Source organism: Somniosus microcephalus, chromosome 8 (genome assembly GCF_052327205.1).
Source record: "Somniosus microcephalus isolate GS21.2 chromosome 8, FLI_Smic_1.0, whole genome shotgun sequence".
In the NCBI taxonomy this organism is placed as follows: Eukaryota; Metazoa; Chordata; class Chondrichthyes; order Squaliformes; family Somniosidae; genus Somniosus; species Somniosus microcephalus.
The window spans coordinates 96,623,116-96,640,363 of NC_140994.1; the positions used below are offsets into that span (position 1 = coordinate 96,623,116).

The 17,248-nt window shown below is 47.3% G+C and overlaps 1 protein-coding gene across 1 annotated transcript; it reads right to left on the reverse strand.

Moving 5' to 3' along the window:
* Nucleotides 1–6,926: 6,926 nt before the first annotated feature.
* LOC147113713 (DNA replication ATP-dependent helicase/nuclease DNA2-like) lies at nucleotides 6,927–15,721 on the reverse strand. The gene is made up of 6 exons (XM_085995027.1): nucleotides 15,524–15,721; nucleotides 15,257–15,443; nucleotides 14,366–14,455; nucleotides 10,253–10,438; nucleotides 8,639–8,787; nucleotides 6,927–7,744 (listed from the first exon to the last, which is right to left on the reverse strand). Exons 1-6 carry the CDS (start codon nucleotides 15,601–15,603, stop codon nucleotides 7,699–7,701), a joined length of 738 nt encoding a protein of 245 aa, XP_085851153.1. The 5' UTR covers nucleotides 15,604–15,721; the 3' UTR covers nucleotides 6,927–7,698.
* Nucleotides 15,722–17,248: the final 1,527 nt, after the last annotated feature.

The window sequence follows — 17,248 nt, forward strand, 5'->3', positions numbered from 1 at the left end:
CCCTCTCTCCTCCCCTACCCTCCGCTCTCTCCTCCCCCTCCCACCTCCCTCTCTCTCTCACCCCCACCCTCTCTCGTCTTCTCCCCCACCTCGCTCTCTCTCCCCCTCCCCCCGCCCTCTCTCTCTCCCCCGCCCTCTCTCTCTCTCCCCCCCCACCCTCTCTCTCCCCCCCCCCCCCCCCCCGCGATTTCCGAGGCTCTCCCCCCCCCCCCCCGCGATTTCCCGAGGCTGTCCCCCCGCGATTTCCCGAGGCTCTCCCCCCCCCGCGATTTCCCGCGGCTCTCCCCCCCCCCCCCCCGCGATTTCCCGAGGCTCTCCCCCCCGCCATTTCCCGAGGCTCTCCCCCCCCCCCCCCTCGCGATTTCCCGAAGGCTCTCCCCCCTCGCCCCCGCGATTTCCCGAGGCTCTCCCACCCCCCTCCGCGATTTCCCAGGGCTCTCTCTCCACCCCGCGATTTCCCGAGGCTCTCTCCCCCCGCCCCCCGCGATTTCCCGAGGCTCTCTTCCACCCCCGCCCCCCCGCGATTTCCCGAGGCTCTCCCCCCCCTCCCGCGATTTCCCGAGGCTCTCCCCCCCCACACCCGCGATTATCCCGAGGCTCTCCCCCACCCCCCCCCCGCGATTTCCCGAGGCTCCCCCCCCCCCGCGATTTCCCGAGCTCCCCCCCCCCCCCCCGCGATTTCCCGAGGCTCTCCCCCCCCCCCCCCCCGGCGATTTCCCGCGGCTCTCCCCCCCCCCCGGCGATTTCCCGAGGCTCTCCCCCCCCCCCGGCGATTTCCCGAGGCTCTCTCCCCCCCCCCACCGCGCGATTTCCCGAGGCTCTCTCTCCCCCCCCCCCGCGCGATTTCCCGAGGCTCTCCCCCCCCGCAATTTCCCGAGGCTCTCCCCGCCCCCCCCCGCGATTTCCCGAGGCTCTCTTTCCCCCCCCCCCCCGTCCCCCGCGATTTCCCGAGGCTCGCACCCCCCCGCGATCTCACGAAGCTGTCGTTTTTGTCCGGCCGAAACGTCAATAGGCCTATAACCGGTCCGGAATCGCAAGCTTTCTTTTGAGGTGACGCGCGCGTCGGTACGCTCTGTAACTTCCAAACGCATCGAGACCGGGCGGGCAGACAGACAGACGAGCCGCTTTATATATATAGATGAATTGGCCTCAACTGCCTTCTATGGTAGAGAATGCCACAGGTTCACCACTCTCGGTGAAAAAATTACTCATCTCAGTCCTAAATGGCTTACCCCTTATCCTTAGACTGCGACCCCCTGGTTCTGGACTCCCCCACCATCAAGAACATCCTTCCTGCATCTAGTCTGTCTGGTCCTGTTAGAATTTTATAAGTTTCAATGAGATTCCCTCCCTCTCATTCTTCTAAACTCTAGCGAATATAAGCCTAATCGACCCAATCTCTCTTCATATGTCATTCCTGCCATCCCAGGTATCAGTCTGGTGAATCTTTGCTGCACTCCCCTCCATGGCAAGAACATCCTTCCTCAGATAAGGCGACCAAAACTGCACACAATACTCAAGATGTGGTCTCACCAAGGTCCTGTACAACTGCAGCAAGACATCCTTGCTCCTGTACTCGAATCCTCTCACTATGAAGGCCAACATACTATTTGCCTTCTTAAGCGCCTGCTGCACCTGCATGCTTACCTCCAGCACCTGGTGCACAAGGACACCCAGGTCTCGTTGCACTTCCCCTTTTCCCAATCTATTGTCGTTCAGATAATAATCTGTCTTCCTGTTTTTGCCACCTAAGTGGATAACCTCGCATTTATCCACATTATACTGCATTTGCTATGCATCTGCCCAATCACCCAACCTGTCCAAATCATACTGGAGTTTCTCTGCATCCTCACAGCACACACGCCCACCCAGCTTTCGTGTCGTATGTGCTGGGAAACTAATGGAGAGTTTAATAGGTACGCCGTTTAGTGTGTAAATAACCCAACAATTTTGTGGCGAGGAATACGCCACAGGTTGCGGGACGATTTGTGCCACTCCGCCGTTGGCCTCGCGAAAACTAGAGCTCGCTTCAACTTCCCCGTGAGTTTCAAGAAATTGCAGGATTTGTGGTTAAAACACACATTGGAACATACAAAATTGACATCAGGAAAAGACTCGCTGGTCCCACATCATGATGGTCAGAGCATCGTGACGAAACACTCTTCCTTCCCTCCCACCTCACACCCCTCCCCCGCAGCCATGTAATCTCTTGGGAGAGGCAAAAAGAGAGAAAAAACTCAGGGCCAATAAGGGAAAAAAATACACTGGAAAATTCCTCTCCCACACCCCTCAGGCGATCAAAACCAGTCCAGGAGATCACACCAACCAAGTGTTCTCTATAAAGACACTTGCCTTCTCTATGACGTGATCTTTGCCCCAGTCAGGAATAGGTCCAGCTCCCACTTGAAGGCAGAGAGTCAGCACCCACCACACCAGCCCACAACACATTCCAGAGGCTCACTGCACTCTGGGAAAAGAGCTGCCTAACAGTCTATTCCTACTCTTCCACACTTTAAAACTCGTGTCCCCATGTCCTCCCTAATATGTTAAAGCTGGAATAATCTATCCAGCCTTTAATTATTTTATAGACCTCTAGCAGGTCGCCTCGAAGTCTACACTGCTCTAAAGTAAATAGACGGAGGTCCTTGAGTCTATCCGAGTAGCCGAGGTCCTTTAAGCTAGGAATCATTCTTGTGGCTCTCCCTCTGGACTGTTTCCAAGGCCACTCGATCGCCCACCATGTGGGGGACCAAAACTGGGCACAGTATTCCAGATACAGTCTGACCAGCGACCAGCATAGTGTCAAAATGGTGTCCTTTGATTTATACTGAGTAGTTCTATTAATACAATGCAATACACTGATAACTTTAGCTACAGTTTCTCTACATCGATCAAGAACCTTTAATGATCTGTGCACAATAACACCAAGATTTTTTTTCTCTCAACTTCAAGTATTGTTCCCTGCCAATGATGTGTATTCTGTGTTGCTCCAACCAACATGCATGACACTACATTTACCTAAATTAAATGCCATTTGCAATTGTGTGGTCCACTGCCCCAGCACATCTAAATCTTTTTTTTGGATTTGATTGCACTCCTCTGCTGTCTTAACCCTTGCATAAAATTTTAAAAAAAACCTTTGCATAGATTTTGGTTTCATCTGCAAACATACTGGCCATACCCCCAAACACACTGTCCAGGTCTGTAATAAAGACTGTGAAGAGTAGCGGGCCTAGAACCGATCCCTGGGGGACACCACTAGTAACACGTCTTCAAGCTCAACCACATCCGTCAACGACAACTTTTTGGCTGAGATTGGAGCCAATTCCTAATCCAGTGTTTCAAATTTTTACTGATATAACAAGCTTCGACTTTGTTAAGTAACCTAGTGTGAGATACCTCATCAAAGGCTTTCTGAAAGTCCAGGTTCTACCGGATTTTCCTCATTCACTACCCCATGACCTCAAAAAACGATCTAATTTGTAAAGCACGATCTACTTCTCCAAAAGCTGTGTTGTGAATTTCTAATGGCCCCTTCCCTTTCCCAGTGATCATAAACGACATCTCTTACGATGAAAAAAACTTGCTGCAGGAAGTTACGGCTAGTGCTTAACAGCTTAAGGACCCTTTTAATGAGGAGGTTAATGTTCCTGCAATGCCACTCAACCTCTCCAGCCCAGAATGGGAACAGTTGAAACTGTGGCATCTCATTCCTGCTTTTCTTACTTTTCTGTTCTCTCTCTCGAATCCAATCTTTCTTTCCCTCTCTATTCCTTTCTGTACCTGATATGACTCATTCACCGTATTTCCTTCTCCGTCAATCCTCGGCTTCTTTCTCTATCCTTAAATCTCATTGGTTAAGGAGATAGACTGTTGGTCCCATCGTTCACTAAGGTCCTAGCAATTTGTAGCGCAAAAAGTACGAGCTGAAGGGCAAAGGGAAAAGTCTAACGGGCATGCCCCGCTCCAGATAGGTAGAATAAAGTTCTAGTATTCAACAGGGGAGGGTGTAAGAAATATAGTGAAGGGACAAAGTCAAGAGCAATATGGGGAGACATACCTCAAGGCAAATAGGAGGGAGGTTTTGGAGACAGAAAGTGAAGGAAACAGCAAGAAAAAAATCCAAACATAAAAGGGTATTGAGAATTCCGAGTGGGTCAGGGTTGCAGTGTTTATATGTGAATGTGGAAAGCAGAATTAAAGTCAGGGAATGAGATGCACTAACTAGAATGGAGGGAAATGACAAACTTGGAACTAAGGTTAATGTTTCAGGTCAATGACCTTTCATCAGAAGTACAGAGCCAGGGAAAAGGGGGCAGAAAGGAACAAAAGGGAAGATCCTTGATAGGGTGGAGGGCAGCAGTGACTAAATGACAAAAGGGATGACGGCGCAAGGCAAAAAGGGGGTGGTGATGGGACAAATAAAAAAAACAAAAGTTAGGTCTAGAGGTGTAAATGGTTACAGCAGAAGGGGAGGGAAGTATGGAAACTCTGGCAAAGAGAAGCATATTGTGGCCCAGGAATATTGCAGGTTGACCCCAGGGGTGTGGATCCCCACCCCAAGCACCAGCCCACACCTTCTCCACTCCACGAAGAGTGGACCAAGGTGTCACGAAGTGAACGTTCTCTTCAGAATGCTGAAAGGGGAAGGGAAGATGTGTTTGGTGGTGGCATCACGCTGGAGGTGGTAGAAATGATCTATTGAATGCAGAGACTGGTGGGGTGGAAGGTGAGGACAATGGGGATCCTATCATGGTACCTTCCACACAAGAGCTTCCGAATTGTCGTCATTTTACCTCTCCTAAGGATTCCCCTCAACCGTGGTTGACCGAGCTCTCGACCGTGTCCATCCCATTTCCTGCATTCAACCCTTCCCCTCCCTCCCAGAATCACAATAGGATTCCCCTTGATCTCACCTTTCACCCCACAAGCCTCTGCAATCCTTCTCCATTTCCACCATCTTAAAACACATCTTCCCCTCCCCTTTCAGCATTCCAAAGGGACCGTTCCCTCTGCAACACCCTGGTCCACCTCTTCCATCACCCCCAGTAGTCGCTCCCCTTCTCAGGAAAGCATAGGAGATGCAACACCTGCCCTTTCACCTCCTCCCTTCACACCACCTAGGGCACCAAACACTCATTCCAGATGAAACAGTGATTTACTTAAGTTTTTCCAACTTGGTACATTGTAGTCGCTGCTCACAATGCATTTCCTCTACATTGGAGAGACCAAACGCAGATTGGGTGATCGTTTTGAACACCTCAATTCAGTCCGCAAGCGTGACCCTGAGCTTCCGGTCGCTTGACACTTTAATTTTACGTACGCCCCACTCCCACCACTCTGTCATCCACCAGTTCTGACGAAAGGTCATCGATCTGAAACATTAACTCTTTCCCCCTCCACAGATGCTGCCTGACCTGAGTATTTCCAGCATTTTCTGTATTTAATTTCAGATTTCCAACATCTGCAATATTTAGCTTTTTCGCTGTCCCAGGTATAATATTTTCAAGAGATAGAAAGGAAAAATAATGGCCTCATTAAGTCTCAATTACAACAGAAAGGAAATATTTATTGATGGTGCACTAAGTTTGAGTTTTTTTTCCATTCTCAGAATGTGGGTGTCACTGGCAAGGCTGGCATTTATTGCCTATCCTTGGTTGCCCTAAGCAGTTGTCTTCAACCGCTGCAGTCAGTGGTGAAAGTACTCTCAATACTGTTAGGGAGGGAGTTCCAGGGTTTTGAACCCAGCGATAATGAAGGAACAGCAATATATTTCAAAGTCAAGATAGTGTGTGACTTGGAGGTGATGGCGTTCCCATGCACCTGCTGCCCTTGTCCCTCTAGGTGGTGGAGGTCATGAGTTTGGGAGGTGCTGTTGAAGAAGCTTTGTTGAGTTGCTGCAGTGCACCCTGTAGATAGTACACAGTGCAGCCATGGTGCGTCAATGGTGGAAGGAGTGGATGTTTAAGGTGATGGATGGGGTGCCAATCAAGCAGTTTGCTTTGTCCTGGATGGTGTCGAGCTTCTTGAATGTTGTTGCAGCTGCACTCATCCACGCAAGTGGAGAGTATTCTATCACAGTCCTGTCTTGTGCCTTGTAAGTGGTGGAAAGACTTCAGGGAGTCAGGTGAGCTACTTGTCGCAGAATACTCAGCCTCTGACCTGCTCCAGTAGGCACGGCATTTATGTGGCTGGTCCAGGTAAGTTTCTGGTCAATGGTGACCCTCAGAATGTTGATAGTGGGGGAGTTGGTGATGGTAATGCCATTGAATGTCAAAGGGAGATGCTTTGGCTCCTTCTTGTTGGAGTTGGTCTTTGCCTGGTAGATGTGACGCAAATGTTACTTGTCATTTATCAGCCAAAGCCTGGATGCTATCCAGGTCTTGCTGCATGTGGACATGGTCTGCTTCATTATCTGAGGAATTGCAAATGGAACTGGCAATCATCAAACAGCCTCACTTCTAACCTTATGACGGAGAGATTATCGTTGAAGCAGCTAAAGGTAGTTGGGCCAAGGACACTGCCCTAAGGAACTCCTGCAACTATGTCCTGGAGCTGAGATGATTGACCTCCAACAACCACAACCATCTTCCTTTGTGCTAGATATGACTCCCACCACTAGAGAGTTAAGAATTAGTTAGGGTTTGTTACCATTTTCAGAGCACTAAATATAGGCAAGACACCATGAGATCTGCAGCAGTAACAGAGCGTTAATAACTGGGAACTTCAACTAACCTAAAGTAAATAGGGATAAGACAAACGTTTGTGGTCAAAATGGGGAGGAGCTCATTGAAGAGGAAGGGGGCTCTGTTCCTGACTAGGAATCAGACTCCCCACATACTGTATACACCCTGTACTCTTCCAAGGAATTCTCTTTGCAGAACAGAATGAGAGGACTGTTTCAATGTGAAACTGAAAAATGACCATTTTGGTTAATTTTTCTAACTCCTTTTTATTGAATTTACACAGATTAGAGTGCAGCTCCAGCATCAACTTGTTTTAAAATTGGTAAAGCACCAGGAATGGCACTGAACAGACATTCCTCAAATGTTAATTAGTTCAAAACTGGTTTAGGAAATCTCATCAATTGTACATTACACATCAGACATAGTGCCCCCACCCCACCCACCCCCAATGCGCCAGTGTAGTAACTACATTAAAAACTAAAATTCCCCATCATGCCAGCAAGATAGCTGAAATGTTTCAAGTCTTTCACAGTGCTACCATACAGTTCGAAGAGGATGTTACACCATGTTACCATACAGTTTGGGGGGTGGGGGGGGGGGGATGTTGCACATCAATACGATACTGTGTGGAGATGTTACGTAGTGTTACGATACAGTTCGGGCAGTGGTATGGGTGTGGATGGAACATGATTTTGAATGTGTGCGTAGTTGACATTAAATGACCCAGTAGTGATTTCACAGTCTTCAAGATCTAAAGGCATGTTAAAGGAACTCAAATCTTTTCAGAACGGAATTCAACAATGCGAGAACGTCTGATCAATTGTTTGGAACTCGCCTTTTGGAGTTAAAAGATTCAACTGGCTGACAGACACAGGTCAGACTGATCAGAGCGGCAGTGCTTATCCTGGAGGTAGATAGAGATTGAGCGGCGATGTAGGTGCGTTCTTGATGTAGGCATGTACTGCCGAGCAGCAGCTCACCACATTCACATTATTCAGGTGGATGAACGCATTCACTTCACAGTAGTAATTGTGTGTGCTGCAGGGGGAAGGTCAATGATGTAGAGTTGGTTAAGGAAAAGGAAGAATTGTCATAACCCTGCATTGTGGAGATTGAAGTCCATTGAATCACTCAGCCATGAAGCGAAACCACTAACCAGTGATGGCCAAGGCTCCCTGTGTGTGAAGACGGTTGAAGTGTCAGCGGTTGGCAGGGTGCCCAAGCTGGGGCGTGCAATCCTACAGATGGGCACCAGTCATCCACACGGGACCAGAGATCACCCCACAGCAATGCTACCCAATTCAGCTGGAGCCATTCCTGCTGGGTTCCTAGCCTACAGGGATTATTCATGAAGGAACTGCTAGCAATGGTTGGGTGTTTGGGAAGGGGGTAGGCGGGGAGGTAATTTGAGCCGGAAACTTCTTGTTAAAAACATGAAAGCACACCAGTACCTTCCAAAAAGTGACCTTACTTAACGCAATGCCCCCAGAAATGGTGGGGACGGCCCGCGTCCGCCCCACCCCGCGGGACGGCCCGTGTCCGCCCCACTCTACGGATGGGTGGCATGGATGGGAAATGATAGTTATAGAAAGAGAAACCCGAGATATTTCCAATCGAGCAGAGAAGGCTCCAACCTCATACGTGCATCCCCCATGACACAGCCACGACATTTTCCATTTCATGTACCAGCAATTTCTGTCAGCAGTCTGGGTTAGATTGCTAATTAATGAAAATGAAGGAAAGCTTTGTGGCCCAAGCTCATGAGGAAGTGGATTGGGACTGCCCAACTCATTTCACAAAGGCCCCTACAGCCAGACATGGGGGATTTCATCTCATCAGTCTGGTCTGCATTTCAACCCAGTTCCCAGATAGCTAACCCGTTACCTTTAATACAGGACCTCTGCCATTTATACATCCTTTATCCTCTAAACACATTATCGCTTGTAAAGGATATCATTTCTTCAGTCTTCAAGTGATCCAGTAATTTTTTTAAAGGAGCATATTGGCACAGCGTCGACATACATCCCATCATTACCAGCTTGTGCTTGGGTCTAGTCAGGGCTACGTTGAGTCTTCGCCAGTCCTTCAGTAACTCTCCAAGCTGTTAAGAAAAAGTTCAGTGCAGTTATCTCCTATTTGATGTAATGTCCGCTGTAGTGTATGTGCCTTTAAGAGCCCCCTGTGTACTGTAATGCCGGTAATGGCCACTCGGGCTATATAAGCCTGTATATTGTGTTGTATCAGTTAGTTCCCCTCCAGACTTTGTTCAGTAAACACCTGTGAAACCAACTCCTGTCTTCAGTGTCTCTATTAACACACGGACACAACATCCGCTTTCATTGAGGAGACACTACGCACGATTCATGGTTTGCTGAAATGAGCAAGTCAGGCAATTGCAGGTTTGTGTTTTATTCCAGATTTTAGATTTTAATTATTAAACTGGTTTTTTGTTCAGATTTGAAGAGAAATCCAAAGCAAAAACATGCCAAAGTCACACCACATTCACACTGCCTCCGCTACTCACTGTCCAGCCCCGTCCACTCGTCTGCTGGTGATTCCTCACCTTTTGTTGGATTACATGGCCTGAACCTCCAGCTCCGAGCACCTCTCTCCATTCTAACCAGCAGCTACCAGCTCTCACCTTTGCCACCTCCACCCATAGTCTTCCTCAGTCCACTTACATTTTTTACCTCACTCTTTTCCTCTCCCAATTGCTGAATCTGCCTGCAAGAAGTTCGGTTTCCTCTTTTGTGCCTCTTTTCTGGAGAAACATTAACTTTCTACACTGTTCATGTGTCCAAGGCTTGAATAGTGCTGCATAAACCGGTGATGGCTTCACCGACACTTGTAGCAGCCTCTCGCTACAGAATACAAGAAACAGCTTGTTGGCTGATGGGCGATCTCTCCCTTAACCCATCACATCCTTTCTTGTCTCTCTTTCACAACACTTCAATGGTCAATCTTCCTCTGAACTTTCCTCTACATTCCTTCTGTACTCCAAACATGGCATCCACTGCACTCTTCCTCCCCATATATCCTCAGTGTTCAAATCAAGGGCCTGAACAGCGTTGTTCTCATTGATTTTCAGGACCTCAAAGTTGGGACTCCACTCTTGCAGGTTTCCTTTCCCCTCGAACCTTCAGTTCAGTGAGTGATTACTTCTCGATTCACTTCATCATCTCTCCTATTCTTGCTCTGTGGGCCCTGGCCATTCACCTGGGCTTTAAATGTGCGTCCACAAATGTCACCCCCCACCCGCAAAAGGAATTGCAATTATGAATCACCTCATTACAGAGCAGCCTTTAAAGGTGGGAAACATTTCCATTCCAATGAAATAAGCCTATTTGGAGGCGGGCAGGACATCAAACCAACAGCAACAAAGGCATCCTTCAGCTCACATTTAATAGTTACAATTAAGCATGATTTTCAAGTAAGATCGGATTTAAGACTGGATGGAAATTAAAAATAGACCCAGCTATCCCAGGTTGATGTTAACATTCTCCCACAGGATTACACAACAGGTTGGATTTGTTATACTACACAGTAACCGGCATCACTTCACTCACCTTTCCCTCACTGTTACTCCTAACGAAGGACACAATGATAATACTTTTGTCTCTCCCTTGGTACTTGTCCACCGTATTCACCTCAACAGCACTGAAAGCTTTGTCCCTCATCAGCATGGCCGAGATTGCTTTAAGCTGCTGTCTGTATGGTGCAATAATCCCAATGTTACAGGGCCTGCATCCAGCCTGTTTACAAAACAACCCAAGAGTCCAGGTCAGCCACAGAAACATCAGTTACAGCTTCCTTCCCACTTATGGAAAGCTGCCGCACTTACTGCCACTTCACCACACTAATAATGAAGTAACGGAGTAATTTAGAGTATCGGAAAAATTTAGAGTATTAGGTCATTTATAGAATAGTAAATCATTTAATGCGCATTAGATTGTTTAAAGAAAGAGTATTAAATTATTATTCGTATGAGGCGTCAGCTGTGTCTCTTTCGATTCTGAGTCGGAAGGTTGTGGGTTCAAGTCCCACTCTAGAGACTTGAGCACATAATCTAGGCTGACACTACAGTGCAGTACTGAGGGAGTGCTGCACTGTTGGCGGTGCCGTCTTTCGGATGAGACATTAAACCGAAGCCCTATCTGCCCTCTCAGGTGGATGTAAGAGAGTTCTCCCCGGTGTCCTGGCCAATATTCATCCCTCAACCAACATCACTAATACAAATTATCTCATCATTGTCTCCTTGCTGTCTGTGGGAGCTTGCTGCATGCAAATTGGCTGCCACATGTCCTATATTACAGCAGTGACTATGCTTCAAAAAGTACTTCAATGGCTGTGAAGAGCTTTGGGACGTCCTATGGTCATGAAAGGTGCTATATAAATGCAAGTCTTTCTTTTGTTCTTTATTTAGAGTATTCGATTAAATATAGATTAGACTAATTATTTAGATTAGATTATCTAAAGAGATTACCTAGAGTTTTAGATTATTTAAAGTATAAAATTATTTACATTATCTGGCTTATTAGGCTGCCTGAGGGTTATTAAGCTGCCCAAAGTACTCCAGCTGAGCTTGAAAGGCATATTGGACAGAAAGCAGGACACTGGCAAAATTATAAAGCGCAGGAGAGAACAACTAAAGCAGGAAATAGTGGTTAGATCATAACCACGGCTGGTTTCCAAAAGTTTGATTATTATTATAGGAGGAAGAAAAGATTGAGAGCCAAGGAGTGCCACAGTTTGTAACATTGAGACTAAGGGAGATGTTCAAACATATTGGCTAGAGTTCTAATTGAATGTTAGTCCCTTACTCCCACCTAATGTATTGGCTAGAGTTCTAACTGAGTCTTAGTCCCATCTAACAGATAAGTCTGATCCTATCTTTACCCAACGTCGGGACAGGAACACCATGCAGGAGGGTCAGTGGTGAGGAGCAGGGACTCTGGCTCAATGATTGTTTCCCTTTTTCCTAGCCCAGGGGCATGAACCAAGATCAATTGTGGTGGGAGCAGCTAACAGAGCAGAGGTTGAAACTGTGGGCCTTCCTGATCCATGTAGCTCAGTACAACATACTGCAGTCACCCAAGGAACAACCTGCAGAGAAACATTCGACTCCTGTTTGCAGGAAGTTTCAGTATAAAGTCCAGACAGTGCGCAGAAAATTAGCTAGGTTCTGTTAAGTGAGTAACCACCAGAACAAACTCTGAGGTACATTTTGTACGTCAAACTAGACACCAGATCCACATTATTGGGGAGAGTGCATTACTCACACGAGCTAAGGAAACTAAAAGAAATTGTTAAATTGCTACACCATCCCGCTGATCTGTAAAGATCTGAATAAACCAAATCAACACAGCCAGTGTGGGTCTAAGCCTCATCGCGCACATACCAACACTCACCACGCGCACACACACTCATAAGAACATAAGAATTAGGAGGAGTAGGCCATGCAGCCCCTCGCGCCTGCTCCGCCATTCAATAAGATCATGACTGAACTTCTACATCAACTCCACTTTCCCGCCATATCCCATATCCCTTGATTCCCTTCAAGCCCAAAAAATCTATTGATCTCTGTCTTGAATATACTCAACAACTGAGCATCCATAGCCCTCTGGGGTAGAGAATTCCAAAGATTCACAACCCTTTGAGTGAAGAAATTTCTCATCTCAGTCCTAAATGGCCGACTCCTTTTTCTGAGTCCGTGATCCCTAGTTCTAGACTCCCCAGCCAGGGGGAAAACATCCTCCCTGCACCTACCCTGTCTAGTCCTGTAAGAATTTTATATGTTTCAATGAGATCACCTCTCATTCTTCTAAACTCTAAAGAATATAGGCCTAGTCTACTCAATCTCTCCTTGTAGGACAGCCCTCTCATCCCAGGAATCAATCTAGTGAACCTTTGTTGCACTGCCACGAAGGCAAGTATATCCTTCCTTAGGTAAGGAGACCAGAACTGTACACAGTACTCTCGATGTGGTCTCACCAAAACTCTACATAATTGCAGTAAGACTTCCTTACTCTTATACTCCAACCCCCTTGCAATAAAGGCCACATTCCAGTTGCCTTCCTAACTGCTTGTTGTACCTGCATGTTAACTTTGTGATTTGTGTACAAGGACCCCAAAATCTCTCTGAATACCAACATTTACTCGTCTCACCTTCTAAAAAAATATTCTGCTTTTCCATTCTTCCTACCAAAGTGGATAATTTCACACTTCCCCACATTATACTCCATCTGCCACCTTCTTGCCCAATCACTTATCTGATCTATATCCCTTTGCAGCTTCTTTACATCCTCCTCACGCCCTCCCCACAGCTTACTTTCCCACCTAGCTTAGTATTGTCAGCAAACTTGTATATGTTAGTCGGTTCCCCTCATCTAAGTCAGTGATATAGATTGCGAATAGCTGGGGCCCCAAGCACTGATCCTTGCGGCGCTCCACTAGTTACACCCTGCCATCCTGAAAATGACCCGTTTATTCCTACTCTCTTTTCTGTCCATTAACTAATCCTCAATCCATGCTAATATATTACTCCCAATCCCATGAGCCCTAATCTTGTGTAACAATCTCTTGTATGGCACTTTATTGAATGCTTTTGAAAATCCAAACATACTACATCCACTGGCTCCCCCTTATCTATCCTGCTAGTTCAACTTTCAAAAAACTCTTAATAGATTTGTCAAACATGATTTCCCTTTCATAAAACCGCATTGACTTTGCTCAATCATATGATTTTCTAAGTGCCCTGTTACCACATCCTTAATAGATTCTAGCACTTTCCCTACGACTGATGTCAGGCTAACTGGCCTTTGGTTCCCTGTTTTCCCTCTCCCTCCATTCTTTCTTGAATAGCAGGGTTACATTTGCTACCTTCTAATCCACAGGGACCGCTCTAGAATCCAGGGAATTCTGGAGATCAAAACCAGTGCATCCACTATCTCTGCAGCCACCTCTTTTAAAACCCTAGGATGTAGGCCATCAGATCATGGGGATTTGTCGGCTTTTAGTCCCATTAAGTTCTCCAGTACTATTTTTTTACTAATATTAATTACTTTAAGTTCCTCACTCTCATTAGACCTTTAGTTCCCCACAATTTCTGGTATGTTCTTCCATTGTGAAGACAGATACAAAATACCTGATTAACGTCTCTGCCATTTCCTTATTCCCCATTATAATTTCTCCTGTCTCTGCCTCTAAGGGAACCACGTTGACTTTCTCTAACCTCTTCGTTTTTACACTCGTAAAAGTTCTTACAATCTGTTTTGATATTTCTTGCTAGTTTACTCTCATATTCTATTTTCTCCCTCTATCAATTTCTTGGTCATGCACTCACCACATCCACACACACACATAACTCTCTCTCACACACACACACACACATAACTCACTACACACACACACACACTACGGTCTCCAGCAAGCCTCAATTAAATGGTGACACTTCAAGTATCTCACTCACTCACTAGTGATTCTATTTGACCAATTCTGAAACTAGATTAGAAAACATTCTGCTGTGTGCACGGCCACTCCCCAGGAACAGTAACGGAAGTTTTTGGAACTTGTGATGATCACACGGACTGCTCCTTTTGCTACAGGTGCTGTTTGCTCCAATACTCACCTTGGCACTGTTCAGCGTGATGCACAGTTCCCTCAGAGTCAGACACACCTACCTTTAGCAGCACTGTTGTCAGACAGTACACCAGCTCAGCCTCAGTCAGATTACTCAGTCCGCACTGTTCGTCTGTCTCTGGGGCTGGTACCTTGGGAAAAAGGCAAACACATCAGGCCCCAAATGCAATGCACTGTACAGAGAGTAACAAATGCTATCCAACAGCCAAATCTGCACACACACAGCAGCTCCTCACTGGAGAGCTGCTTTTCCACCTCCCCTCCCACAGTGCTGCTCCCACCCTCCCCTCCCACAATGCCACTCCCACCCTCCCCTCCCACAGGGCCATTCCCACACTCCCCTCGGGCCGTTCTTCCCCTGGGACAGGGGAGGATGGCTCTGGACAGGGGATGGGGGAGGTGGGATGGGGTACGGCGGACGTGGGCTCCGGGATGGGGGATGAGGGACAGGTGCTCTTTGTCGAGGGGATGGGGGATCCAAGCCAAGGGACCGGCGGGGCGGGGGTGGGGGGAGTTTCTGTGCCAAGGAACATGGATGGGAGCTCCGGGATGGGTTATGAGCATCAGTGCTGTTGATTTACCCAGATTCCAGACAATTGGTCAGTATACATGCCATTGGTTTAGATGCAGAACAATATAACACAACACAGCAGAAATCCTAAATAACAACAGAAAATGCTGGAAAAACTCAGCAGGCCAGGCAACATCCGTGGAGAGAAATTAGAGTTGACGTTTCGGGTCGAAACCCTTTTTCAAAACAGTTTGACCCAAAACGTCAACTCTAATTTCTCTCCACGGATGTTGCCTGGCCTGCTGAGTTTTTCCAGCATTTTCTGTTGTTATTTCGGATTTCCAGCATCTGCAGTATTTTGCTATCGTACAGCAGAAATCCTTGTGGGTTACTATTACTGCAGAATTGAAGATCACCTCACCTTTTCGGTGTTAAGAAAACAAACAGGCTTATTTGGCTCCAGCGCATCTTTCAACCAAGAATCTTGCAGACTGTGTGCCACCAGTTCACCCCACTTGGGCAGCTGCAGTGTAGCAGTTGCGACTTGCTCTGACCCACACACCAGCTTTCCCTCATACATCAGCTTGTTGCTGAGTGACATAATCGTGCTGTGCAGATTGATAAAGGGTTGTTACGGGACAGTAGAAATCACTTGTAACAAATCACGTGTTTTATTCAAAGCAAGTACCTGTTCATTCTGTACTGAACATTCAGCTGAACAACTGCATCGAAATTCTGCTCCAGATGCTTAAACAAACTCTCATCCATTCCCAGAGCTCTGTTGGCACAGAACGCATTAAATTAGCAACGTGTGGGTGTGCTGCTGTGGGCGATGTGTTGATACGTTGGTGTGCTACTGTGGCACGGTGTGTGCTGCCGCGCGGTGTGGTATGTTGCTGCGCGGTGTGCTGGTGCGCGGTGTGTTGGGGCGCAGTGTGCTGCTTTACGGTGTGTCGGTGTGCTGCTTTACGGTGTGTCGACGCGTGGTGTGCTTGTGTGCGGTGTGTCGACGCGTGGTGTGCTTGTGTGCGGTGTGCTGCTGCGCGGGGTGTATGTGTTGGAGCAGTAGAAGGATCAGTTGTACAACAGGTTACATTCTAATAAACAGATCAAACTGCAGCCCCATGAAATATGGCCCTTACTTCTTGGGGAGATTAAAATTGGGACCAGAAGTTGTGAGTGGGTTTTCACTGCGGTAAGCTCAAAAAATTTGCCTTGCCTCTCGTCATAAAAGTGGTCACCCCACACCATAAAAATAAATTGTTATTGGTTGAAATAATTAACGCGTTACCAATCAGAATGTGACTGACTGAACATATTTGGTTACAGGCGGTAACTGGTACCAATGAGAAACCAGTAACCAGCAAAGCTACCATTCAAAGCAAGGAAGTCCTGCAAAATTACCCAAATCATTTAAACTATTTCCTCTTCTCTAGTGAAGACAGATGCAGAGTACTCAATTAATACCTCAGCCATGCCCTTTGTCTCCACAAGATTATCTCTTTTTTGGTTCTTAATCAGTCTCACCCTTTCCTTTTACTCTTTATCTATCTATATATATATATAAAGCGGCTCGTCTGTCTGTCTGTCTGTCTGTCCATCCGCCTGGTCTCGATGCGTTTGGAAGTTACAGAGCGTACCGACGCGCGCGTCACCTCAAAAGAAAGCTTGCGATTCCGGACCGGTTATAGGCCTATTTACGTTTCGGCCGGACAAAAATCCCGCCCGCGGTATCCCAAAAACGTTCAGCGTTCCGCTCTCATTAGCGACCGTCTGACGTCAAGGTCTTCCTACAGTTGAGTGTCGACTGACTCGACCATTGACCAATCCTACGCTTCGGTGACCTGACCGGTCGACCAATCGGTGCGTGTGTGGGCGGGCCTTATCCTTCTGAACCGAGGTGAGTGGCCGCCATCTTGATTTTTCACGATTTTTTCCCCCACACTTTCTGTGTGTTAGGGAACTAAGGTAAATATTTGAATTATGTGTTAGGGAATTAATTAACAATTTATTTCAGTTTTATATTGTGTTTAGCAACCCCCCCCCCTCCTCCTCCTCACCCTCGTGCAGGGGGGACTCGGTGCTGGTCTCCAGGCCCGCTGCAGGCAGGCCTGAAGCTCCAAAAATTTCTCTATCTTCCCTCTCTCTCTCTCTCTCCTTCTCCTCTTTCCTCTCTCTCCTTCTCCTCTTCCCTCTCTCTCCTTCTCCTCTTCCCTCTCTCTCCTTCTCCTCTTTCCTCTCTCTCCTTCTCCTCTTCCCTCTCTCTCCTTCTCCTCTTCCCTCTCTGTCGCTCTCTACTTCCCCCTCAGGCTTGACGGTGTCGGGGCCCGAAGTGAGCCGCTCTAACAGCCGCCAGCCCGCGGGGTTTCCCTGCCTACTCCTTGCTCTAACGGTCGCCAGCCCGCGGGGTTTC